The following is a 27,293-nucleotide window of genomic DNA, read 5'->3' on the forward strand; positions in this document are numbered from 1 at the left end:
ATTGACGATAGTCACGACTGAGCTTACCGACCAGCTATATAACGCATGGCCATGCAAGTGCACGAACATCAATAAGAGGCCTTCGTACGATGACGCGAATACAGGTGTACAGTTTTACTTCGTCCATAAAACACAATTTACAATACCGAATCACCGGTGCACAGCTGCAACAACACTGGTAGAGGCTTTTTTAACGATCGCGAAACTTGGGGATAAGTTGGAGTGTTGAACGCTGCCTCCCAGAATTTGTTACATTTTTATGCGTAAATATACGCGCAAACATAAAAACACACGCACGAACATTAGTAAAAATAGGTTATTGATCATCCCCCCGTAAAGGAATTATTGACCATCTCTCTGAAGAGAACCGTGATGAAATGCGAAGCAGCAGCGGTGCACAGGACGTTGACCCGGTTCAAACGGGCGACGATGCGTGTGCTGGAAAAAGATGGTTTCAAGCGAAACTCGGTGTGGCATTTACTCTAGTAAACATTCGTTTGAAACGCAAGGACACGGGAGGTGGGTTGGATTTTGTGTAAGTGTCATCGCAGATAAACTAGCTGAAAGAGTGTTTACACTCGACGTGCGGTCGAGCGTTGTGGGTGGTGGAGAGGGCGAAGCAAGAGAGAAGTGTGTTGCGAGTACGTGGAGGAGCCGGAAGCTGCGGGCGCTGCGGCGAGCGTGCTGCGGGTGAGAGAGCGACGTCAGTGCGCACCTGCAAGGCAATCATGCGAGGGGAGCGTGACCTCCACGCGCAGCTGTAGCGTGACCTACTTAGCACCGCTGCAACGCCTGCAGCGAGGGGAATGCGTTGCGGCGCGTTCGTATGGACCACGGCTGGGTTAAACTAGAGTAACTGTATATGGTTACAACGCGCAGCTGCAACGTGACCTACTTATTGTTCGAGGTATAGCGCATCCAGGACGGGCCAGAGAAGAAGGCACAGAACACATACACGGCGCTAACTTTCAACAATGCGGTTTAATCCAAGAAACAGCATTTATTTGCATTGTGAAGTCCTGTGAATCGCGCTGACAGTTTTTTACGTGACAATTCGTTATGTGTCGTTCCCGCAGACAAGGAAGGGGGTTTTACCGTCCTTTCACACCAATCATTTGAGAAAAAGGGAAGTGACGCCATCAAATAAGTTTTCAGTGAACATTCTCGTGTTTCGCTCAATAAGGTTCGAGCAAAGGCTATTAAGTTATGCAAGCAGATGAGCTTAACAGGCTTGCAAAAAAGCGTTGAAAAGACAAAGAAGCTTAGCCTCGGCGTGTTTTTTAGCGCGAAGACACATAAAGTTGACGTCCCGTTAAGGGTTATCATATCAGAAAGGGGTACTTGGCAAAAGTGCATGGCATCGTTTTTAATGGATAAGCTTAACATTCTTCTCATCAACGACACTTTTCTTGTTGTAAATTCTGAACAGATATTAGAATTTGTTGGTCAGCATGCTGATAAAGGAATACAAGCTTTCTCGGCAGATATAAAGGACCTTTATTATTCACTGCCGCACTCCCAAGTAATGACGTGCATTCACGAATCCATTGAAGAATTTGGAACTGTCAAATTTCAGAACGAAGTAGGTGTTTCAGCAGCAAGCTTCATTGAGCTTCTTAGTTTTTACCTGTCGTCTACTTTCATTACTTGGAAAGGATCAGCATGTCTTCAGAATAATGGTGTGTGTATTGGTTCCTGTCTCGCTCCAGTTTTAAGCAATTTGTACTTAGCTAAGTTAGACAGAGACCTCAACGATGTACTACAAGCGTCAAATGTTCCTAAAATTTTTCGTTTTGTAGACGTTTTTATTTTATTTCTTGACAGCTCAACCAAAGAGTTTGAGGAAGTGTGTTCCAGCATCCAATTCGCTTTTCAGAGGAGAATTGAACCCCTCGAAGTTTCCTTTTAAATGCCTTGTGACAGTGTGATTCGGTTTTTACATGTCCGATTTGTTTTCAATGATGATCAGACATGCTGGTATTATCACCCTCGTGCTAACAAACCTATACCGCCATATAACTCGGCGCACTCCAAGCTCGTCAAGCGAGGGATTGTTAAGATGTGCCTTACTAACACCTTCAAGAAGTCCTGCCAGCATTGTTTGCCTTTAAGCATGAGAGAGCAAACAAAACGTTTAGCTGACTCGGGGTACCCACAACACGTCCTGACTTCTGTCGCGGAAAGCCTTCTGAGGCAAATCCGCTCCGATGGAGCCGCGGAAACGTGTGCTACGCCTGCAAGGAAACGATTAGCTGTAATCCCATATATTCATGGTGTTTCACATAACCTGAAAAAATTAGCAGAACATTGCAACGTGCGAGTAGTTTTCTCGGCACCTATCAAGCTAAACAGTCTTTGCCGAAAGACGAAACCAGAGCGCCCAGAGAAAGGTGTGTGCGAAAAGAACCACCGTATCGGGTTTGTCACGTGCATCACAGGAGTCATCAACCGGATCTCATTAACGTGTGATGCATGCCATATAGGCCAAACTGGTAGATGCATCAATGATATGCTGAATGAACACAAGAACAGCGTGGCCAAGGCACAGCATGAAGGTTTTCTTGCAATTCACTGCAAAGAATGCGGGTGCCAACCCCTCTTTAATCGCACCAGCATAATCGGAAGAAGCACTAACCAAATGACAAGGCTCATCATAGAAGTGAAATTCATTGCTAAGTTTGGGGACGCATGTATAAGCAAGCCATCGATACCATTATGATTGAAAGAATTGCATTATTTGGATGTCGCATGAGTTGTAGTAGATCAGTTTTCTGGTTCTAGCACGTGGTTGTGACGCGCCATGTTTGGGTATAAGTATTGCTGTTTCTCAGATTAAACCGCATTGTTGAAAGTTAGCGCCGTGTATGTGTTCTGTGTCTTCTTCTCTGTCCTGTCCTGGATGCGCTATGCCTCGAACAACATGAATAACCAACAAGCCCGCCGTGCAACCTTAGTGACCTACTTAGCACCGCTGCAACGCCTGCGGCGAAGGGAATGCGTTACGGCGCGTTCGTATGGTCCACGGCCGGGTTAGACTAGAGTAACTGTATATGGTTACCCTTTACAGTTGCGCTAGGCTAGACTGCACCTGCGCGCTCCCTTCTTACGGTCTTCGCAACAGTGTAGTACATGCCTCTCGCCACTTCTTTGAAGAAGGCGCTGCGACCTTGCCATACTGTGTTTTGTAATTATCGAGTGGGACAATCCATAAGGACGATTGGTGTCAAAAAGACATGATTAAAGAGACTGTAAAATGTTCAGAATGCGGTGTGAGTTTGAGAATGGACCCAAATGCACACGCGAATGGAGAGGAGGCTGACGCCAAGTGTAGGCAATGTGAGATCGAGGTAAAAATGTAGAAAATGATAGTTGCCTCGAGTGAACTGCTTATGAGAATCACCGAGCTGGAGACTGCATTGGCGACAGAGCAAGAGAAAACGAGGACTATGGGAGAAAAGCTCAAGTCCGCCGAGGAGGCACTAGCGAAGGTCAACAAAGGAGCGGCCGACGGAAAGAACGGTAGAGCACTGACAAACAGAAAGGCGGAGAAGAAAGAGGAAGCAAGTTCCGAAAAAACAGGTTCAGCCGGTTCTATGGTTGCAAGACCCAGATTCAGCGAAGTAGTGGTGGAGTGGGAGGGGACAAAGCAGCCGGCGTCACAGGTCCAAGTAACGCCCAGGTGCTGTACGCTCCACCTGAAAAGCCACAGCACGTGATAATCACCAGGGACTCGAATTTAAATCGATGCGCTGAAGCAATCAAAGTGAGGGTAAGTGGGGACAAGAGGGTTGCAGAAGGGACGTTCTCAGGACGCAAGCTGGAAGCAGTCATGAGGCAAGCGAGTGCAGAACTCAAAACTACAGCTGATGGACGGAACCTCGTTGTAATTTCAGGCGGTTTAAACGATATCTTAAATGAAGATACGGCAGGACTAGCGACCACACTGGTGAAAGGGGTCGATGACTTGGGCGCCATTTCTCCTCAGGTACACGTAGTGATATGCACGATACCGGAGGTACCGGTGCGTGACGGCAACCTGAAAAGAGCGGTCGTCAATGCAAACCAAGAGATATGGCGGATGAGTCGAGAAAAAGGCTTTGAGGTGGAGAAATAAACAGAGAGGTGCATAGGTGGGGTGATTTTCAATGAGACAGAATTCACTACGATGGAAGGCTAGGTCATGTGGTGGGTTAGCGGCTTGCAGGACGCGCAGTAGCTTTATTGGAGGGCACGCGGGCCCTTCGGGGTGCAGGATAGCGAGTAAGAAGGAAAACAACCAGGGGGACTCTTTGACAGATGGTATATAGACAGCTACGATTCCAAAGTGGCACCTATATATAAGACACGTAGAGTCCGGGGCTGAAATCGACGCAGCCACGAGAGCCGAGCCAATTCAGACTCATTGATATGAGGAGTTTAACGTCCCAAAACCACCATATGGTCATGAGAGACGCCGTAATGGAGGGCTCCGGAAATTTCGACCACCTGGGGTTCTTTACCGTGCACCCAAATCTGAGCACACGGGCCTACATTTCCGCGTCCATCGGAAATGCAGCCGCCGCAGGCGGGATTCGATCCCGCAACCTGCGGGTCAGCAGCCGAGTACCTTAGCCACTAGACCATCGTGGTGGGGCGAGCCAATTCAGACGTACGGTATATTAACATGCAGGGTGGCAGGAATAGGATGAAGTGGAAAAAGATAGAACAGCAGCTAAGGGAGGGGAGGCCAATCACATCTTAAGGACATGGATCAACCTCCTAACAATGCGGATTACGCATGGTAATATTGTAATAGAGCAGAAGGCAGCAGAAAAAGGGGTGGTATTGGGGCATTCATTCATAAAAGTACAGACGGGCAAAGGGTCAAGCAAGAGTGCAAGGAACATTTATGGCTAAAAGGGAAAGTGGCAGGGCAAATGACGCTCCGGGGTTTTGTATACTTGTGGACAGGGGCAAAAGCTAGAGAGCAAAAATGAACAAATAGTACAGTGCATAACAAATGACATTGACGAACTAGGAGAAGAGTGCGAGGTACTTACATTAGGATATATGAATGAGCACACAGAACATGTGGATGAATATACTGACCCAACAGGCAGAATGCTAATGGATATGTGCGAAAGGCATGATTTAATCATTTGCAACAGCACCGAGAAATGCGAAACGTGCATAACATGGGAGGTGGGAAGGCCAAGGTCAAGGATAGATAACGCAATAATGTTACATAGGATGTACGATCGGCCAGAGGTGACGAACATAGATGAACATGAGTCGAGAAGCTTAGGTAGTGATCACAAACGTATCAAGCTGAGTTAGAAAGGCGGCATTACAAGCAACCACACGGTAATATTAATTCATAAAGGCAAATAGAAATAGCAACTAAAGAGATTGAGAAAACAATCACCGAGGATACTAAAACAGAGTGGACGTACACAAATCTAACTCAATTGTTTAAGTTAGAGCTAGCTAAGGTGCGAGTCAAATCAACCAGGAAAAGCAGGCACAAGTCCAAGAGCTGGTGGCCCGGGATGCGGAAGTTAAGGGAGCCATAGTAAGACGTCAGGAAGCCTCTAGGGAACACAGGTACGCTAAACAGAGGGGTGAAACGAAAGGTGATGTAAAAAAAATGGGATAATTTTTGAGCTGCAGAAGGGAAGCGTCCTATTTGATCAGTAAAAAGACTAGAAAAAAAAGGCCCAATGGATGGCGCAAGTAAACAGAAAGGATAGAAAGGCAGCTGCAAAGTATTGGAACCATCTCAATTCTCTGAGTAATAAGACAAGCATGAAACAGAGGTTTATAATGACAGTTCAAGGGGTCAGACTGGAAGGGGATGAGGCAATACAATATATAAAAACAATGATGACAGAAAAATTTAAACACCAACAAAGCGCTGCATGCACTGTACGAGATGAGGACGGACAAATTACCTCAGTGGCTCCACTGGGACAACCAGAGTGGGAAAGGGCAGATAAAAGAATTTCTAAAAGCACATCAATAGGCCCTGACGGCATCACAGTCATGTTAATGAAGAAACTAGGGCCAAACTCTAAGCAAACATTAGGAGAGGCAGCGAGCAAAGGAATAATGAATGGCGAAGCTCCCAATGGGTGGAAACTAAGCAGGATGATCATGATATATAAAGGAAAGCAGGACAAAGCCAATATAAACAACTACCATCCTATAACAGTGACATCAGTAGTTTACAGGCTGGCGATGCAGATAGTAAAGGAAAGACTACAGACATGGGTGGATAAAGAGGGAGTTCTGGGAAAACTACAAAATGGGTTCCGTAAACGAAGGAGGTCGGAGGACAATTTGTTTTCATTGATGCAGTGCATTGAAATAGCGGAAAAAGAACACAGGCCCCTGTGGCTGGCTTTTCTAGATATCAAGGGAGCTTACGATAGTGTGATTCAAGAAGACTTGTGGGGAATACTGGACACACTAGATGTGGAAGATAGAATAACTAATCTTCTAAAGGATATCTATAAAAGTAACAAGGTAGTTATCGAATGGGAAGAACAGGTATCTGAACCAATAGAGATACAACGCGGGCTTCGCCAGGGATGTCCCTTGTAACCATTGTTATTTATGCTCTACCTCCAGGTACTAGAAGCCAAATAGAGGGGAGTCCACTCGGATTCAGCCTCCCTTTTGCCAAGCAAGGAAAACACATTGAACAGTCATTACCAGCATTGATGTATGCAGAAGATTTCGTATTATTAGCCGACAACAAAAAAAATCTGCAGGCATCGATAGACATCTGTGGTAGATAGGTTAAATTTGAAATTCAGGGGGGGGGGGGGAAATCAGCAATCATGACTTTTAATGATAACAAAGGCAGTGAGCATAAGATACAGGAAGTCACACTAGAAATAGTGCATAATTACAAATACTTAGGTGTATGGATAAATAACGCGGCTGGGTATCTCAGGGAGCACGAAAGATACTAATGACTAAGGGCACCAGGAATGCAGCTGTAATAAAAAAAATATGGCACTGTGGAACTACAATAGGCATGACATTGTGAGAGGGATTTAGAAAGATCTCATTGTCCCGGGTTTGACGTTCGGCAATGCGGTCTTGTGCATGGAATGAGAACTTCAACAAGATTGCAAATTAAAAGCGTGGCATAGGTAGGCTTGCTTTGGGAGCACACGGGAACACCCCAAATCAGGGTGTACAGGGAAACATGGGATGGACATCGTTCGAGTGCAGGGAAGCTAGCAGCAAGATAGAATTTCAGGAGCAATTGAGAAATATGGGAGAGGAGCGTTGGGCTAGGGAAGTTTTCAGTTACTTGTACATGAAGAATGTTGATACTAAATGGAGGAAAGAACTAGAAAATTGTCAAGTAAGTATTTATATAACAGCAGAATACCAAGCCAAAAGGAAACATCGGTTTAGAAGAAGGTGAGGGAAACAGATAGGGGCATGTGGATGATGGGAATGCATACTAAATCATCACTGTAGACCTACCGAACTTATAAGTAGGAAATTGCAAAGGAAAAGATCTACGATGATTCTCGGGGTTGTTCTCTGTTCTTCCAGGCTATAGAACGGTAGTATTGCGGACCAAGACGTACCGAGCAAAATACGAGGGCACAGACACAGTATGTAGTGCGTGCGGAGAGGAGGAGGAAACGGCTGAACATTTGATAATGTTCTGTAAAGGGCCCCGCCCTATAGTCGAAGATAATGGCACCGAATTTTTCAAAGCACTGGGGTTTAAGGACAGTGAAGGCAAAATAGACTTTGAATGGGTTGAAAAAACCAGGAGGAGGCTATAACTGATTGGTGGCTACAATCGAGGTGTGAGTAAAACCCAATCCTTAAACACACAGTGATAGTACTTAACCTAATAGCTAGGTGGCGTGAGCCAAAGCCCGATTTAAAGGGCGCAGCCGGGTACATCCATCCATCTATCCTACCACCGTTCCGTACAGTGCGCGAAACACATGAGTTCGGGCGCGCGTCTCCACTCGGCGCGCGTTGAAAAACAAGCTGCTTAACCGTTGAAGACGCTCAAATAATTTATGGCATTGCTCATACCTGATGCTGGGCTTGAACCTATACACCTCCGAAAAGTGCACTTTGCCGGCATTGTCACAAGTCCCAAAGTGCACGCATGATCGTAGTTTCTTTGTGACACAAAGCGGCATACCACACCCCTTACAAAATCATCTGTGTACGCTGAATGCTTTCTTCCGTCAAATTCTGTGTGATGCTAAAGAAACACGGCATTTCTCTCTCCTTTCTGTGCAACTGCTGCGATTTGCTTAAGGCATGCGTGGTGCTTGCTTTCGCAATATTATTGGGACGCATTTTTTTCTCCTTTGAGCAATCGCTGCATTTTCTCGAATTGTGAACGAAGGTGCGACACTTGAAAGTGCAATCGTTCTATCATCATCTGGTATCGACCCACCTGATGAGCGTATTGTTTATTGTTTGCGTGCAAACACTTGCTGCTTCTTCGTAAGTGAAAGAGTCTTGGAAAGTTGCAACTACCAGATTTGTTTCGTTGGTCTCCGCTTTTGGCTTCCTTGATGTTTGACGTACGGGCCAAACTCGCGAAGCAGGATCTTTGCGAGGCTTCTGTGCACTTGAAATCATGTAGGAAAGATAGTTCTCGAAAAGAGTAGGTGCGTGCGCAGTCAGGAATAACTTTTCTGTGGTGGAACGCAGGCACATAGTCTTCATCGCGCAAGTGTCTGCTGCATACGACTGTCGATGCGGACTTGTTGATGACGAGGTTCTCTCTCCCAATATTCTTTTGTCACTTGCCGAACAGCTCAGTATTGTTTTGAAATTGGTGTGAAAGGACACCGAGTGTTTTCCCCGAACGGGACTTGCTATACGGAACCACGGCGATCGAGCGGCCGTGACGGAACACAGCAATACACCTTCACGCAGCAAATATGTATCAATGTGCGTAATGCGCGAACTGACGGTTGTGCGACTGCCTTCTCGACTTAAAAAAATAGTGTAGACTGAACACTGACAAAGCGCCGAATTAAATGCAGCCGTGGTGGGTAAATACTAGAATAAAGCCACACAAGAGATAAAAGACAATTCACAACAACATGCTTGTCGCAATAAACCACAAAAGAATTTATACAGATTTTTCAGAAAAACAACTGCTTACTTCCCGAAAAGTTGTAATATTGTCAATTTCTATTTCTAAACATGTTCTACTAACTAGAAACATAGCGCAGAACTTATTTGCACTAAAGTTATAGTTCCGTTGCAAGCGGCTTGCGAGCGTAAGCAGCTGCGTACTTCATGGACGTGGCTTCATGGACGTGGCTTCATGGACGTGGCTTGCAGTACAAAGGAATGCAAAAGGGCCTGGGATTTCCGGAATCAATTTTTCCAGGTGGTGTTAACACCTTGACAATGCACACCACCACTCTTTGTGCGTGCCGTCTGAAGACATTATTCAGTAGCAGGGGCCCTCTCTCTTTTTTTATTTACTTTCGTTCTCCTTATACGCAGTTCTTTAGTCATTGGATATACAACATACGTACGTGTTTAAAAGAGTTGTCAGGCTGCAGACAGCAGCTATCAACCCTGAAAAAATACCAAATGTATTTGGAAAATAAAAAAGAATGTAAATAGCAAAGGGAAGGCGCGCTCGGCATTCCGTGAGCGACGTCTCTTAATTGCGACGTCGTTGTTAGGAGGACAGATGAGGCCTATACGATGCTACAGAATGGGCACGTCCTTTGCGATGGGGGCTTGGCTGACAGAAGAGAACTGGGTGTGGGGTTCCTAATTCACAGAAACATAGCTGGCAACATATAGGAATACTATAGCATTAATGAAAGCGTGGTAGGTATCGTAATTAAACTGAATAAGAGATACAAGGTGAATGTGGTACAGGCTTACGCGCCTACATCCAGCTATGATGACGCTTCAGTTGAAAGCTTCTATGAAGACGTGGAATCGGCAATGAGTACGGTAAAAGCACAGTATACTATAGTGATGGGTGACTTTAATAGAAAGGTAGGGAAGAAGCAGGTTGGAGACCAGGCAGTAGGAGATTATGGCATCGGTACTAGAAACGCCAGAGGAGAACTACTAGTAGAATTCGCAGAACGCATTAATTCACGGATTTTGAATACCTTCTACCGAAAACAAGGAAACCGCAAGTGGACATGGAGGAGCCCGAATGGCGAAAATAAGAACGAAATAGACTTTACAATGAGTGCACACCTAGGCATCGTGCAGCATGTGGAAGTGGTTGGCAAGAAACGATGCACTGACCATAGAATAGTACGGTCTCTAATTCACCTAGCCTTAAAGAAGGAACGACATAAACTGATACGCAAGAAGCCTATCAATATGCTAGCACTAAGAGGGAAAGTACATGAATTCAGAGTCTCGCTTCTGAACAGGTGCTCGACTCTTATAGAGGAAACCAACGTTAGCGTAGATACAATGAATGATAATCTAACGAGTATTATTACGGAGTGTGCAGTGGAAGTTGGAGGTACTGTAGTTAGACAAGACACTGGCAAGTTGTCCCAGGAAACGAAGAATCTCATTAAGAAGCGTCAAAGCATGAAATTCTCAAGTACAGCAGACAAAATAGAACTGACAGACCTTTCGAAGTTGAATAATAAGCGTAAGGTATCTGATGTAAGAAGGTATAACATGGAGAGAATTGAACACGCTCTGAAAAATGGAGGAAGCGCCAAAGCAGGGAAGAGGAAGCTTGGGATAGGCGAAAATCGGATTTATGCACTAAGGGGCAAAGAAGGCAAAATAACTACCAATATGGATAGGATAGTTGAAATAGTGGAGGAGTTCTACAGAGATCGGTACAGTAGCCGGGACAACCATGACCTTAATACTATAAGAACTTGCAGTAAGCCAGATGACACCCCACCTGTAATAAAAGAAGAAGTCAGAAAAGCCTTGGAGAGCATGCAAAGAGGCAAATCTGGTGATGAAGTTCAGGTAAGATCAGATCTGCTGAAAAATGGAGGACATATTGTGTTAGAAAAACTGGCCACATTGTTTACGAGGTGTCTCCTCACGGGAAGAGTACCATAGTCTTGGAAGAATGCTAACATCCTCTTAATACATAAGAAAGAAGATGACAAGGACTTGAAGAATTACATGCCGATCAGCTTGTTCTCCATAGTATACAAGCTATTTACAAAGGTAGTTGCTAACAGAGTTAAGAAAACATTAGAATTCAATCAACCAAACGACCAAGCAGGATTTAGAACAGGCTACTTAACAGTCGACTAATTCATACTATCAATCAGGTAATAGGGAAATGCTCAGAATATAGCCAACCACTATACATAGCCTTCATAGATTAGGAGAAAGCGTTTGATTCAGTAGAAAAATGAGCAGTCATGCAGACACTGCGGAATTAGGGCGTCGATGAAGCATATATGAAAATCCTGGAATAAATCTACAGAGCATCAACTGCTACTATTGCGCTTCATAAAAAAACACAACAGAATACCAATGAAGAAGGATGTAAGACAAGGGGATACAATATCTCCAATGCTATTTACCGCATGCTTACAAGAGGTTTTCACAAGCCTACAAAATCGAGAGAGTTAGGGATAGGAGTTAACGGAGAGTTCCTCAGTAACCCGCGCTTCGCCGATGACATTGCAGGGCAGAGTAACTCAGGGGACGAATTGCAACTCATGATCCCTGAATTAGACAAGGAGAGCAGAAAGGCGGGTCTTAAAATTAATCTGCAGAAAATGAAAGCAATATACAGCAACCTCGGAAGAGAGCAGCGCTTCAAGATAGGTAATAGTGCACTTGAAGTTGTAAAAGATTATGTCTACTTAGGGCAGATAATAACCGCGGAGGCGAACCACGAGACTGACGTAACTAGAAAAATAAGAGTGGGGTGGAGCACATTTGGCAAGCACTCTCAAATCATTACAGATGTATTCCCACTATCCCTAAAGAGGAAGGTATATAACAGCTGCATCTTGCCGGTGCTTAGTTACGAAACCGAAGCCTGGAGACTTACATAGAGGGTTCATCTTAAATTGAGGAAGACGCAGCGAGCAATGGAAAGTAAACTGGTAGGTGTAATCTTAAGAGACAAGGAGATAGCAGAGTGGATTAGGGAACAAACCGGGGTTAAGGATATTATAGTTGAAATCAAGAAGAGGAAATGAACATGTACCGGGCATGTAGCACGTAGACAGGATAACCGCTGGTCATTAAAGGTAACGAACTGGATTCCCAAAGAATACAAGCCGGTTAGGGGGAGAGAGAAGGTTAGGTGGGGAGATGAGATTAAGAAGTTTGCGGGAATAAAATGGCAGCAGCAAGCACAGGACCAAGTTGCCTGGTGGAACATGGGAGAGGCCTTTGTCCTGCAGTGGACGTAGTCAGGCTGATGATGATGATGATGATGATGATGATGATGATGATGATGATGATGATGATGATGATGATGATGATGATGATGATGATGATGACTTTTCTCGCACGGCAAGGTGTTGCATCTCAGTAAGCATCCCATATCCATGATTGCTGTAGGCTTCGTGGCGCTAAATTTTATCAAAATTCGAGAGTAGAATTTGTGTGTGTTTCTTCAGAAGCCTGGAGGGTTTTAAGCGAGTACAGTGCACTTTACTGCAATGTGGTGTTGTGTTGTGCAATTTGTTTGGCTGTTGTCGATCATTGTGAGGTTGTTTGGGAGTTGGTTGCGAGTTCGCTGCTGAAGGTTCCAAGTCATGCTAAGGCCCTCGTCTACAGCCATTCTCTCCGTGCCCAGTGGTTGGGAGCATTCGCCAGCCGAGATTTTTCGGACGGTGGAGGAGCTGATACGTTTGGCCCAGCAGTTCGTCTTAGCAGACGTCATTATGCGCGAGCCGGTATGCAAGAATGATTTAACCCCCAGATCGGCGCCTGGTCAGAAGCACCACGCTCGACGCTGTGCTGCAGGTTGGCCAGGCAGTTCGCGGTGGTCGGGTCACAATAAACTCGACGGAAGCTTCGCGAACAACTATTTGTTGAGCGGGGTCGAAAATCGTGAGATGGCATCACTGTTGCAGTTCTCAAGGAGTCAACCTCTCCACTCAGCCATTGTCACGTACGCGAGGTCGTGACAAAGCACCGACAGTTCGGAAGCGTGGGATGGCGTCGCAGTAGCAGTTCTCAGAAATCGAGCACCTACACTGCTGTGTTCTGAAAGGTCCTGGAACACTGTAACTGAACGCAGTCATAGACCGCTGCTGACGTTCGTATCAGCGGTGGTCCATGGAAACTTAAGTTCCCCAAAGAGGAGCTCAACTTTCCTCTTCCACCGGACTACTTTCTCGCCCTGTGAGTTCTTCAAGGCATGGGTCAGGTGCGTCATTATGTGGTGTGCTCGTGTCACCCATTGGACATTTTCGCCCATGTTCCTCATCAGCAGAGTAGTCCAATATATGCACCCTTTCTGGTGGGTGGATCGCTGGGACAACGCCATGGACCTACGAGCTACATGCCCGGTCCATGTCCATTTCCTCTTCTTGAATTCAACTATCATATCCTTAACCCCCATTTGTCCCCTAATCCACTCTGCTCTCTTCTTGTCTCTTAAGATTACACCTACCATTTTCCTCTCCATTGGTCGCTGCGTCTTCCTCAAGTTAAGCTGAACCCTCTTTGTAAGTCTCCAGGTTTCTGCTCCGTAGCTAAGTACCGGCAAGATGCAGCTGTTATATAAATTCCTATTGAGGGATAGTGGCAATATACCTGTCATGATTTGAGAGTGCTTGCCAAATGTGCTCCACCCCACTCTTATTTTTCTAGTTACGTCAGTCTCGTGGTTTGCCTCCGCGGTTATTACCTGCCCGAGGTAGACATAGTCTTTTACAACTTCAAGTGCACTATTACCTATCTTGAAGCGCTGCTCTCTACCGGGGTTGCTGTTTATTGCTTTCATTTTCTGCAGATTAATTTTAAGACCCGCCTTTCTGCTCTTTGTGTTTAACTCCGTAATCATGAGTTGCGATTCGTCCCCTAAGTTACTCAGCAATGCAATGTCATCGGCGAAGCGCAGGTTACTAAGGTACTCTCCATTAACTCTTATTTCTAACTGTTTCCATTCTAGGCCTCTGAAAACCTCCTGTAAGCACGCGGTAACTAGCATTGGGGAGATTGTATCCCCCTGCCTTACACCCTTCTTGATTGGTATTCTGTTACTTTCTTTATGAAGCACTATGGTAGCAGTTGATCCACTGTATATTTCTTCCAGGGTGTTCATATATGCTTCATCAACGTTCTGGTTCTGCAGTGTCTGCATGACTGCTGATATTTCTACTGAATCAAATGTCTTCTCCTATTCTATGAAGGCTATATATAGTGGTTGGCTATATTCTGAGAATTTCCCTATTACCTGATTGATAGTATGAAATAGTCGACTGTTTAGTAGCCTGTTTGAAATCCTGCTTGGTCGTTTGGTTGATTGAATTCTAATGTATTCTTAACTCTGTTAGCAACTACCTTTGTAAATTGCTTGTATACTATGGAGAACAAGCTGATCGGCATGTAATTCTTCAAGTCCTTGTCATGTTCTTTCTTTTTATTAAAATGATGTTAGCATTCTTCCAAGACTATGGTACTCTTCCCGTGAGGAGACACCTCGTAAACAATGTGGCAAGTTTTTCTAACACAATATGTCCTCCATTTTTCAGCAGATCTGATCTTACCTGAACTTCACCACCAGCTTTGCCTCTTTGCATGCTCTCCAAGACTTTTCTGACTTCTTCTTTCATTACACGTGGGGTGTCATCTGGCTTACTGCAAGTTCTTATAGTATTAAGGTCATGGTTGTCCCGGCTACTGCACCGATCTCTGTAGAACTCCTCCACTATTTTAACTATCCTATCGATATTGGTAGTTATTTTGCCTTCTTTGCCCCTTAGTGCGTACATCCGATTTTCACCTATCCCAAGCTTCCTCTTCACTTTGACGCTTCCTCCGTTTTTCAGAGCGTGTTCAATTCTCTCCATGTTATACCTTCTTTATACATCAGATACCTTACGCTGATTATTCAACTTCGAAAGCTCTAGTAAGTTCTATTTTGTATGTTATACTTGAGACTTTCATGCTTTGTCGCTTCTTAATGAGATTCTTCGTTTCCTGGGACAGCTTGCCAGTGTCCTGTCTAACTACAGTACCTACAACTTCCACTGCACACTCCGTAACACACTTGCGCGATGACACTTGCGCGATCACACGATGACACGTAAGACACTTGCGCGATGAAGACTATATGTGGCTGGGTTCCACCACAGAAAAGTTATTCCTGACTGCGCACGCACCTACTCTTTTCGAGAACTATCTTTCCTACATGGTTTCAAGTGCACAGAAGCCTCGCAAAGATCCTGCTTCGCGAGTTTGGCCCATACGTCAAACATCAAGGAAGCCAAAAGCGGAGACCAACGAAACAAATCTGGTAGTTGCAACTTTCCAAGACTCTTTCACTTACGAAGAAGCAGCAAGTGTTTGCACGCAAACAATAAACAGTGACGCTCATCAGGTGGGTCGATACCAGATGATGATAGAACAATTGCACTTTCAAGTGTCGCACCTTCGTTCGCAATTCGAGAAAGTGCAGCGATTGCTCAAAGGAGGAAAAAAAATGCGTCCCAATAATATTGCGAAAGCAAGCACCACGCATGCCTTAAGCAAATCGCAGCAGTTGCACAGAAAGGAGAGAGAAATGCCGTGTTTCTTTAGCATCACACAGAATTTGACGGAAGAAAGCATTGAGCGTACCCAGACGATTTTGTAAGGGGTGTGTGGTATGCCGCTTTGTGTCACAAAGAAACTACGATCATGCGTGCACTTTGGGGCTTGTGACAATGCCGGCAAAGTGCACTTTTCGGAGGTGTATAGGTTCAAGCCCAGCATCAGGTATGAGCAATGCCATAAATTATTTGAGCGTCTTCAACGGTTAAGCAGCTTGTTTTTCAACGCGCGCCGAGTGGAGACGCGCGCCCGAACTCATGTGTTTCGCGCACTGTACGGAACGGTGGTAGGATAGATGGATGGATGTACCCGGCTGCGCCCTTTCGATCGGGCTTTGGCTCACGCCACCTAGCTATTAAGTTAAGTACTATCACTGTGTGTTTAAGGATTGGGTTTCACTCACACCTCGATTGTAGCCACCAATCATCTATAGCCTCCTCATGGTTTTTTCTACCCGTTCAAAGTCTATATTGCCTTCACTGTCCTCAAACCCCAGTGCTTTGAAAAATTCGGTGCCATTATCTTCGACTATAGGGAGGAGCCCTTTACAGAACATTATCAAATGTTCAGCCGTTTCCTCCTCCTCTCCACACGCACTACATACTGTGTCTGTGCCTTCGTATTTTGCTCGGTACGTCTTAGTCCGCAATACTACCGTTCTAGCCTCGAAGAGCAGAGAACTATCCCGAGAATTATCGTAGATCTTTTCCTTTGCAATTTCCTGCTTAAAAGTTCGGTGTCTACAGTGATGATTTAGTAAGCATTCCCACCATCCACATGCTGCTCTTTGTTTCCCTCACCTTCTTCTAAACCGATGTTTCCTTTTGGCTGGGTATTCTGCTGTTATACAAATACTTGCTTGACAACTTTCTAGTTCTTTCCTCCATTTAGTATCAACATTCTTCATGTACAAGTAGCTGAAAATCTTCCTAGCCCAACGCCCCTCCCCCATTTCTCTCAAGCATCTCAAATTTTATCTTGCTGTTAGCTTCTCTGCCCTCAAATGATGTCCATCCCATATGACCTTGTACTCCCTGATTTGGTGTATTCCCGTGAGCTCCTAAGGCAATCCTACCTATTCCACGTTGCTTACATTCTAATCTTGCTTGAACATCTAATCTCATGCACAAGACCGCATTGCGGAACGTCAGCCCAGAAACCATGACCTCTTTCGATATTCCTCGCACAACATCATACCTATTGTAATTCCACAGTGCCCTGTTTTTCATCACCGCTGCATTCCTGTTACCTTTAGTCGTCACGTATATTTCAAGTTCCCTTAGGTACTCGGCCCTACTGCTTATCCATACACCCAGATATTTGTATTTATCTATTATCTCTAGCGTGACTACCTGTATTCTAATCTCCCTACCTTCATTTTTATTAAAAACCATGACATCTGTTTTTTCCTTACTGAATTTAAAATCTAACCTATCTCCCTCATTACCGCAGATGTGCATTAATCTCTGCAAATGTTTTTTTGTTGTCGGCCAATAGCACTATATCATCTGCGTACATCAATTCTGGTAGTGCCGGTTCAATGAGTTTTTCTTGTTTGACGAAAGAGAGGTTGAAGCCCAGTCCACTTCTCTCTAATTTGGCCTCTAATCCTTGTAGGTACATCATAAATAATAGGGGTTACATAGGACACCCTTTCTAAGCCCCCGTTTTACCTCTGCACGCTTGGATACCTGTTTTTCTCGCTTTATAGCTACCTTGTTACCTTTATAGATATCCTTTAAAAGATTAGTGACTCCATCTTCCACGCCTAGTGTGTCCAGTATTCCCCACAATTCCTCTTGAACCACGCTACCGTGGGCTCCCTTAATATCCAAAAATGCTAGCCACAGGGGTCTGTGTTCCTTTTCTGCTATTTCGATGCACTGCGTCAGTGAGAACAGATTGTCTTCCAACCTCCTGTGTTTCCGAAATCCATTCTGCAGTTCCCCCAGCACCCCCTCATCCTCTATCCATGCCAGCAGTCTTTCCTTAATAATCTGCATCGCCAGCCTGTAGACCACTGATGTCACTGCTATAGGACGGTAGTTGTTTATGTCAGCTTTGTCCCCCTTTTTTTTATAGATCATGCTTATCCTGCTAAGTTTCCATCCATCTGGAACTTCTCCATCGATTATTTTGCCCACTGCCTCTCTCAAAGCTTGCTTAGACTTCGGACCTTATGTCTTTATCAGCATAATTATAATGCCATCTGGGCCTGTTGATGTACTACTAGGAACCTTTTTCTCAGCCCTTTCCCACTCTCATTGTGAAAATGGAGCCATTGCGCCACTTGATTCATACTTGTCTATTGTGGTGCATAAGGCACTTCTTTGTTGAAAATTTTCTGCCACCCTTGTTCCTATATATTCAATAGCTTCGTCCCCTTATAGCCAAGCACCTTGAGCTGTAGTTATAAACCTCTGATCTAGGCTCGTCTCATTTCTTAGGGAGCTTAGATGGTTCCAAAATGTCGCAGCTGCCTTTCTATCCTTTTATGTACTTCTGCCAGCCACTGAGCCCCCTTTCTTCGAATCTTTTCATTGATCAGAAGGGATGCTTCCCTTCTACAGCTTAGAAAGATTTCCCATTTTCTTTCAACATCATCTGTCAGTTTACTCGCTGCTTAGCATGTCTGTGTTCCCTAGAGGCTTCCTGACGTTTTGCTATGGCTCTCTTAACTTCCTCATCCCACCAACTTTTGGGTTTGTGTCTTCTTTTCCGGGGTGACTTGTCACGTGCCTTATCAAGCTCTAGCTCAAACAGTCTAAATAGATTCGTGTATTTCCACACTGTTTTATTATCCTCAGTGATTACTTTCTCAATTTGTTTAGTAGCTATTTCTATTTGCCTTTCTGAATAAAAATTTTCCTGTAGTTGCTCATCTCGTCTCCTTCCCACTTTCACTGCTCTTCCAAAACTTAGCTTGATACGTCTGTGATCACTACCCAGACTTCTGGAGCCACCTTCATCTATGTGCATTCCCTTGAGCTTATCATACATCCTATGTGACATCAGTGCGTAATCTATCGTCGACTGCAGCCTTCCTACCTTCCACGTTATTTGCCCTTCACACTTCTCGGTACTGTAGCAAATGATCAAATCATGCCTTTCACACATATCCCTGATCATTTTGCCTGTCGGGTCCGTATACCCATCTGTATCTTCTAAGTGCGCATTCATATCTCCTAGTATAATTGTCTCGCACTCTCCTCCTGACTCCTCAATGTCCTTTGATATACACTCTCTGCAATGATATACATAGTCGCAAGCGCCACTGCACGGGGCTTGCTCAAAACTGAAAGCAGGCCAACTCCGCTGGGAGTGCGAGCCATTCCTCAGGCGTCTTTCTAGAGGAGCCGTGGCTAGGAGGCTATGGGACACGGAGGAAGGAAAGATAGGAGAGGGCATGCCCAGCTGGCGCGCTACGTGAAAAGTGTGGAGAAAATTATAGAGTTTCTCACAATACTTACCAGAGGGAACTCTGGCGCTAGTGTCTATGGGAGTTGCAACACACAGCGCTTCACCGAGCATGGGAATCATGGGTAGTACACACATTTGTCTAAACTTCGTACTTCTGGCCTGCTTTTGACTCCGTGTGTGTTCGTGTGGCTTGAAGCTGTTTTCTCATGAAACAAAAATCGGCAAATGTTCAGCGATTGCGCTTCACCACCCTATTTTTTTTAATTACCTTTTCAAATTGGGTCACGAAGTTTGGAATGGTTGAGCCTTTCTTTCAAAACAAAATCGAAACACAGCAATAAACGAATCCGCAAGTACAGTTTGCCGCCCGCAAGTACGAAGACTTAATTCCCATGGTCGCTGAACGATCGCAGCGCCAGAGTGCCCTCTAGTTAATTTTGAGAAACTCTATAGAGAAAATGACATCATGGCGGCCATCTTCCCTGGGCACAATGGCGGCGTTGCTATGGTTACGTGTTGCGCAGTGGAGCTGGTCTACCAGTGAGCGGCCGCGGCCAGCGGCGGCATGTGCGCTCCCCAGGTCTCGTGCTGAGCCGTGGTGGACAATATCCGTGCTCTGCACCGCGTTATTGGTTACGCAGTGTTCTTCTGGCAGTTATTGCACTCTTAGCAACGTTTACAAAACATTTCGTCCACCACGGGGCCTGAACAGTGCATAGAACGAGCGCATATCCATGTGTCGTGCAGCGGATGACGCGGATGAAGCAATTAGTGTACAGCGAAATTGCTTTGGCACCATGACAAAGCGGAACTACGACGAACGCCTTGCAGGTCAGTGACGGTTGGGCAGTGCTCCTGAATGTGACAACGGACGACGCCATTGAGCCCAGCAAGACGGAATGAGGACCATGTTCACATACGTAGTTTCGTGTTGAGTGTGTACAGTAACAACTTGCATGTGCGTATTAAAACGCCCTTTCTGTTCCGCTTCGTATACTCTCCCGCAGTATTGCATGCAATCTCAACGTAACAGCAACCGCGTTCAAGTGTCACTTGCTACGTGCTCAAAGTCACCACGGTCGCAGAATGCTGACACCGGTGAGTTTCATGCGGAACACGGACACAGTGGCCTGACGCTGCATCGGCCGCGTGGCGGAATGCAACCGTAGAAGGCACACGACCGATCGTGTTGTCTGTACAGTTGCTGAATTAATGACGTGAACACACTCGCCGTTGTCAATGCATCTAGCGCGCGTTCTCTTGTACTTGCTTCGTTGTCGGTGAGCTGTTACTCGCTGGTAATACTCGGACGAAATGATTTCGCCGAAGGTGTCGCGCTGGCCCAGAGTGTTGAGCCCAGTTCCATTAGTTTCGGATCATCACGACACGCGCGCTGCGCAGCTCACGTGCTTTCCGAACCGGAGAGTCGTGCCTAATGCATTACATTCGAATGTAAACAAGAGAGGAGAACTCGCCCGGTCATAATGGCCGACTTCTGGCTTCATCTCAGCTTCACAATGAGTGACGTCAGGGCCTCTCCTACCGTTTCTTCCTCCGTGTTATGGAAGAACCAACGCCTCCTCTAGGAAGATGCCTGCCGCATGTGAAAAAAAAACAACTGCCACACCCTTTTTCTCCTTCATTTTGAAAATGTTCTCGGTCGCTAGCGTCACCTGTGGCGGACGGTGCAACAACACAACACTTTGAATAGCCTCCGAAACAGCGGTGCACAGTTGCAGATCTCGAACAACTCTCGACTGACGGGCCCCTATGGGCCGCAGATGAAGAACGATTAACTGGTACCGCCCGCTGCCGTGATAATAGTCTCGGTCGCGAGCGCCACCGCGCGGCGCTTGCTCAAAACTGAAGGCAGCCCAACTCCGCTGGGAGGCATTGTTTAGAGGAGGCGTTGGAAGAACAAATCCCGCCCTCGTCGCCATGTTGTTGTGTCGGCGGGCGGCGCCCGAACGACGGCAGGGGGCCCAACGACGGGACGCGGAACTCAGCGCGCGCCGGCAATCGGCCGACCGCCACGAGCGAGTCAAACGAACTCCACGGAAACCTAACAACGGCTCGGCTGACCAGCAGCCATTTATTAAAACCAAACCTCGAAGCGACGCCTACAAACGTAATTGGCTGCTGAATATCACGTGTGCCGGTCTGCAATGACATCTATATATAAAGCACACAACAAACATTGCGCATCCTTCTCAAGGATGGCGCCACAACACCACACAAACCAAAGAAGACGAAGCTGCAGGCAGTTGATGAAATACTGGGTACGAGCCAAATCATATATGATGCAAGCAAGCAAGGCAACCGTTGCTTCCACCGAGTCCAAGATGTCGTCGACGGATGCCGCCGCACCGGTGGCGTATTTCGGCGTATCCTTGGAAGCAGGTACGACTCTCTGCGATGATGATGAGCTGCCCCTGATTTTTTCGGACCTCGCTTCGGCATTACGCTGCTTGAAAAAGTATCGGGGTGCTCGATTTAAGGCTTTTGGATCCAGGGAGGACGCAATAGCCTTCAGCATTACACCAGCAGATACAGCTGTGAAAAGTACAGAACTGCCGAACTGCGCGTCCGCAGCACTTGTCGGGGAAACGAGCAGCAACTACCCAGCTCCTGCAAGCCAGGACTTAGTCAGGCTGCGCAAAGCTGTGGAGGACGGAGACGCAGCCTTCTTCAAGCAAACTGTTTGGTCGAATCCTCGCTACCTTGTTGGAAGTGGAGACACGCCGACGATCTTGCAGGAAGGTTACAGGTACAATGCACTACATGTTGCGTGTACCAAGGGGAAGGCCACACTGGTTCAGTTACTACTGAACACCCTGCAGGATGCACATTTCATCGAGCTCCTTTACCCAGATAGCAGCATCGATGTGAGGAACTGGCGGAAGATGTTTCTACTGGACCGCTACCTGAACACGCCAGAAAAGGGGCATTGTGAGACACCACTTCACTTTGCCTGCAAGTTTGGATGCTATGAGGCAGTGGAGCTTCTGGTAGAACTTCCCGAGTGCGATCGAAACAGCCGCAATAAAGAAGGAAAAGTGCCACGGGATATCATTTGCGACCGAATGCCATCGGCAACTGTGAATTTCAAGAAGAGGATGGACTCCTTGTTTGAAGAACGGTTGTTTGTGCCAGTGCTTCGGTCCGAGGACAACTCGGTGGCACCGACAGTCGGGGAACCATTCTCTCCCCGAGCATCACCCATGCTGAGTCCTACGGCGAGCCTGCTTGTCACCTCGCGGAGCATCATGGCCACTGCGGGACCTATGTCTCCCACTGAGGCCCGTAGAATGTACCACCAGTGGAAGACTCCGACGCGGCGGCACACTGGCTTCAAGGAACCGCTCTCGCCCATGGAGAAAGTGCGACTTGCTGACATTGAGAAGGGGCTAGAGCGTATTGGTCGTGGCCTTGCCAAGGAAATGAAGGTGCCTTGGAGCGAGTACTGGTCTTTCCTTGACTGCTGGTGCAACTTGGCTTCTCCAGAGGGCTTAGGGAAACTTGAGGCCCACCTACGATGCAAGCGTTCACAGGTAGTGTCTGAACGATTGTCTCAAGAGAATTTTCCAGTGGCATCTGATAAACTGTCGATATGCTGTCCAATCAGCAAGCTTTGCGAAGCCTTCGGTGACCTCAAACTGGGCCGGGAATTTGAGAAGAGCTGCGGCAGCATGCAGGGGAGCCAGAACCACTTCAATGACGTCAAGATGCCGAAGACTCTCGATGAAAAGGCAGCTTCAGCATCAGAGCCAGGCTGCACTCTTCTTAAGCGTGGGGCATCCTATAAGGGTGTTCCCCCAATAGTTCAGTGCTTGACAGGGGTACTATTCGGCTGGGCAGTTGCCCACGACACAGGCCCAGGGGCCGAGGCGGAGCTCTCTTTGCAGCTAAATGAGCAGGTTCTGCCAGAGCTGGCCCACCTGGAGCGCACTGGTGGACCTGAGCAGTGGTGGTTACACTCTTGGCTGTGCCGGGAAGTGCACATACTTCTGTATGACAGCCTGAATCCATCCGAACGGCAAAATTTGTGCCGCGCCCTGCGCACACAGTCACCACCTCTGTCCTCGAACCAAGCAGTCCCCGCTTCTCCGTCCTCCACCGATGACGAAGATGACGGTGGCAGTGTCAGCGACCATGGCTCTCGGCTTTATCGACAGCCTTCGAACCGTCGGAGCACCGGGACTCTAAAGCGGCACCTGCAGTGTGTTCTGCGTTCTCTGTGTGCCTTTTTGGAGACTGACTCAGCTTATGCGGAACCTTGCCTGTGCTTTCAAGGAACAACGGGAAGTCCGGAAAGTGATTTTCTTAGGGATTCCCATGCGCGACCTGTGGAGGAGGAGGAAGACGCAGACGAAGTGTTTTTCACCCCTCCTATCAGCCCTTGCAGCTCGAGTGGATCATCACCTGAGGCACACACTCCGGACGAGGGCCCACCCTTCTTTATAGAAGGATCTCGTCCCAGTAAATTGGACTTAGACGTGCTGAGGGCCCTGGAGCCAAGTCTGTTGGAGCCAAATTTTGTTAACCCTATCACCTATCCTTGTGTGTACCAGTGGATGCAAGTTGTGCGCTCATTCCCAAAGGAAACCACTTCAAGCTGGCTGAGTCCTATGGTGACTCACCTGAGGCGCAGCCTGCGCACGTTATCTCCGGAATCTCCATGTTCCAGCGGAGACGGCACGCCGGACGGATGGCGCACGCCCCAGAGAAAATCACTGAGCACTCAAGAGCGCCCAAGAGTGCTTTGGAGTAGCAGTCCCGGACACCCGTGATAGTATGTAGCTGTTTTTGCTGGAGAGACCTAGTGCCAACTTATTTGTCTGTGGTTTGCTCGTGTCGGCAAGTGCATTTGAATAAAGTGAAGCTGGTGGCAGGGTCAACTACGTTGGCATTGTGATGCACGCACACTCACCTACAGAGAAAATCCAGTGCTTCAGGTGTGTTGACAGCCTCACAAATGAGGTACAGTTTTAGAAGTTCGCTTTTACTTTATTTTAACAACTTTTAAAATTCTTGGCAAGTAAACCTGCTTTTCAACTTCCAGAAAAAGCGGCATAGACACTCTCTAGGGAAAAAAAGGGGTATTCAGGGAATAGAGCTCGAAGTAAATAGCGATTATTGTTGTGTAGCAGAAAGCCTTCCCAAATATTGTTTTTTTTTTGCGTGCATATTCCGCTTGGTTGTAAATAAGAACATGCTCGCTTGAGTCACCCACAGCGTCGCAGAGTAGCAGGTTACACTGTCGTTAAACAACGCATTTACGTGCAGGGGCGATAACACATGTATTACTGCAGGCACACAACACGCCCACGTTGTCGCATCAGCATGGCAGTTCACGAACAGCGTTCACAAGGTAAAGCTAATCTTATGACGACTTCACTTCGCGAACCATCACTCACGCACGCCTCTGGGACCAGCCCACGGTAGTCTCTGCTGGCAATTCGAAACTTAAATGACTACTCTCGTGTTCATTTTTTTGTTTTTATCTACCACGCAAGCATGCGCGATGACGGGTAGTACCTGATTTTTTCGCTGAGGCTGACAAGGCGGCAGATCGCAGCTACCAGAAGGTCAAGCCATTTTTTTTTCTTTGCTTCTTCACTGTGAGAACGGCCGCTTGGGGCGAATTATGTTTCTTCTTTTCCATTTTTTTTTCGAGCGTGAATGGGGTGCCGATCGACCACATCACGGATTCGCAGTGTAGATTAATTTTGATTTAATGGAAAAACAACCAAAGCGAAGTCATTTGGTGGTCGAAGCGCTGCTTGAACGCGAGTCCGGTGGTCCAACGTGCGCTTTTTGCGGCATTCCGTGCGGCAATGTATATTAGTCGACGAGACGCTGAAATCATTGATTAGCGCATTCATGTAGTTACTAAGCACTGTGATAAATGTGAACTATTAAGTACATTTTTTTTGCCCGTAAGTTGAATGACGTGCCCGCGAGCACTGAAGGTAATTAAAATTCTTCAGATAAAATAAAGGTGAAACACGTCAGAGAAAGTGATATTAGAGTTTTTTTTTCTTGAACTCCATTTGACCAATCGCGTCAGATAGTGATTCACCTCCGTTTACTCACATAATTTGTTAACGAAGTAATAGTGTGGACACAGAACCTTATTAGAGCCATCTTAATTACTACAAATTAAGAGAGTATGGTCCAAATTCCGGTAATAATAATGAGGTCTGTAATTCTTCAAACGCATAATTTTGTAGTTGCATTTGCAGAGTTGGATGTATATCTCAACTTCAATTCCTGAACATTGCGTCCATCGTAACCGTAGTAGTTTGGAACGTTACGGGGGTATGGTACAGCATATGGTGTCCGTTTTAGCGTAATATGTTAAAAATGGCTGCAAGTATTCTCGTAAAAGTTTACGTGCCCACAAAAAATACCACGGTGTATCAAGTGACACCTATTTTTATGCCTAGGCTGCATATTTTTCCTAAGGCCCCCTCCTAAACTTTGAACTTATTCAATGCGCTTTTTACCCGCCACTACCAAAAGGAAGGCAATGATATTCAGTCGTCTATAGTAGAGACACATATGTTACATCTGAACTAAAAATATATTACAGTTTTCATGATGTTTTCGTAAAAAAATAAAATTTCTTTTTGCAGAAGGACATAGAAGGTGCGTATTTTCATGTAATCTTCTTACAGATTGACTTTTCTAGATATCAGCAATTTTTTATTTGAGATTGTTTCTAACTTGTTGTAGCTCACGCATACCAAGTTTCATCGAATTCCATTCAATACTTTCTGAAAAAAATTACATTGAAGTTGAAAACATTATAAAAACGCCATTTGAGGAAAACGGAGTTTTACGGGCGCATACTGCTAACGCCAGAGTGCGCGCAGCGCACTTCGGCGAAACCTTTTCCAGTGACTCTATTCGGCGCAGCATTGAAACCTCTTGGAGCTACCACTCCACGTCAGACTTCTACAGGGTTGTTCCACGGAGTACAGGGGAATTTTTATTAACAAAATTGCAAATACAGTTTTAGGAGGGTTTACCCTACCCCCTTAGGCTCCTAGAACTAACCAGCTTACTAAACTGACTAATACTTCATTACCAACAGCAGCAGCTTCAGCTGTTTCCAAATTTACGTTGCCGCCATTCATTACAGTTCTTGTGATGACCGGACCACTACATAGTAACAAGATCTTCGAAGCTGAAATAAATAAAAGTGAAAGTATTTTGATAAAAAAAAAGGGTAGAAGAAGCCGGTGGGTGGGTTTCCCAGACCAGGAGCACGCTGGCCCCAGAAGCCCGCCATGTGTGGTTGATGAGCGCCACTTCTACCTCCTTTTTCCAGCTGTCCAGCAAGTTATCCCAATGATTCTGTTTTGGATATTGACGCTGTTACGGGAGGTGTGCTAGATTTAGATTACCTTTGGTCGCATTCTCATGTAACGTCAGCGGGAGTTGGCTGTCGTCCACACCACGGGCTACCAGGGCACGTGGTCGGGTAGAAGGCACATAATAAACGCAGATTTGTATGTATTTGTAGGAATGCTGCGCCGCTCACACGCTTCATTTACACCTAGCCAATAGTGTGGCGGTGAGTAGTGTTTACTTTGACGACGCTCGTGTTCTCAAATTTACCGAGTAGGATGATAGGCGGGTTTTCTGACGAGGGACTGTTGCAGGGTGAGTAAAAGCAAAAGCCGAACTGTTCGCTTTGTAGTTACTCGTTTCTGCGACGTACATGTTAGGGGTACCGTATGAAATAGCGCTCAAGGTGAAGTGTTGTACGTGAAAACCAGACGACGCAACCAGGTACAAGGCAGATAGGAAAACAAAGACAATCAGTTTAGAGTCCATGAGAGCACAAGACTTTTGCCTCATACTTTATTTGGTTTCGTTGTTTAACGCAACCATTTGGGCTTCGTTCACAGGGCTCGTCTTGGCTGAATAGCAGCAAAGTAAACATCACTCATGTTTTGAGCCAGCGGCAGCCAAATAAAAAAAAAACATCTGTGGGCAGCGGGCTGCGTTTATGCAAGTTGCATCTCGATTCATTTAGTACTGTTTAGTTGGCTACCTAGCTCCGGTGTCGCGATGCGCTTGGTGGTACTAGAGTTTCATGCTTTTCAGTAGAGGACTGGTATGTGTTT

At 46.2% G+C, this 27,293-nt stretch overlaps 1 protein-coding gene across 1 annotated transcript; it reads left to right on the forward strand.

Annotated features, from left to right (window-relative positions):
• The first annotated feature begins 21,434 nt into the window (after window positions 1-21,434).
• Window positions 21,435-24,042, forward strand: LOC119176892 (ankyrin repeat and LEM domain-containing protein 2-like). The gene has a single exon (XM_075881315.1). It carries the CDS (start codon window positions 21,453-21,455, stop codon window positions 23,943-23,945), a length of 2,493 nt encoding a protein of 830 aa, XP_075737430.1. The 5' UTR covers window positions 21,435-21,452; the 3' UTR covers window positions 23,946-24,042.
• Window positions 24,043-27,293: the final 3,251 nt, after the last annotated feature.

Source organism: Rhipicephalus microplus, chromosome X (assembly GCF_043290135.1).
Source record: "Rhipicephalus microplus isolate Deutch F79 chromosome X, USDA_Rmic, whole genome shotgun sequence".
Taxonomy (NCBI): Eukaryota; Metazoa; Arthropoda; class Arachnida; order Ixodida; family Ixodidae; genus Rhipicephalus; species Rhipicephalus microplus.

Excerpts from the sequence above, each read along its gene's own strand:
- LOC119176892 (XM_075881315.1), top strand. The coding sequence starts at position 21,453 with ATGATGCAAGCAAGCAAGGCAACCGTTGCTTCCACCGAGTCCAAGATG.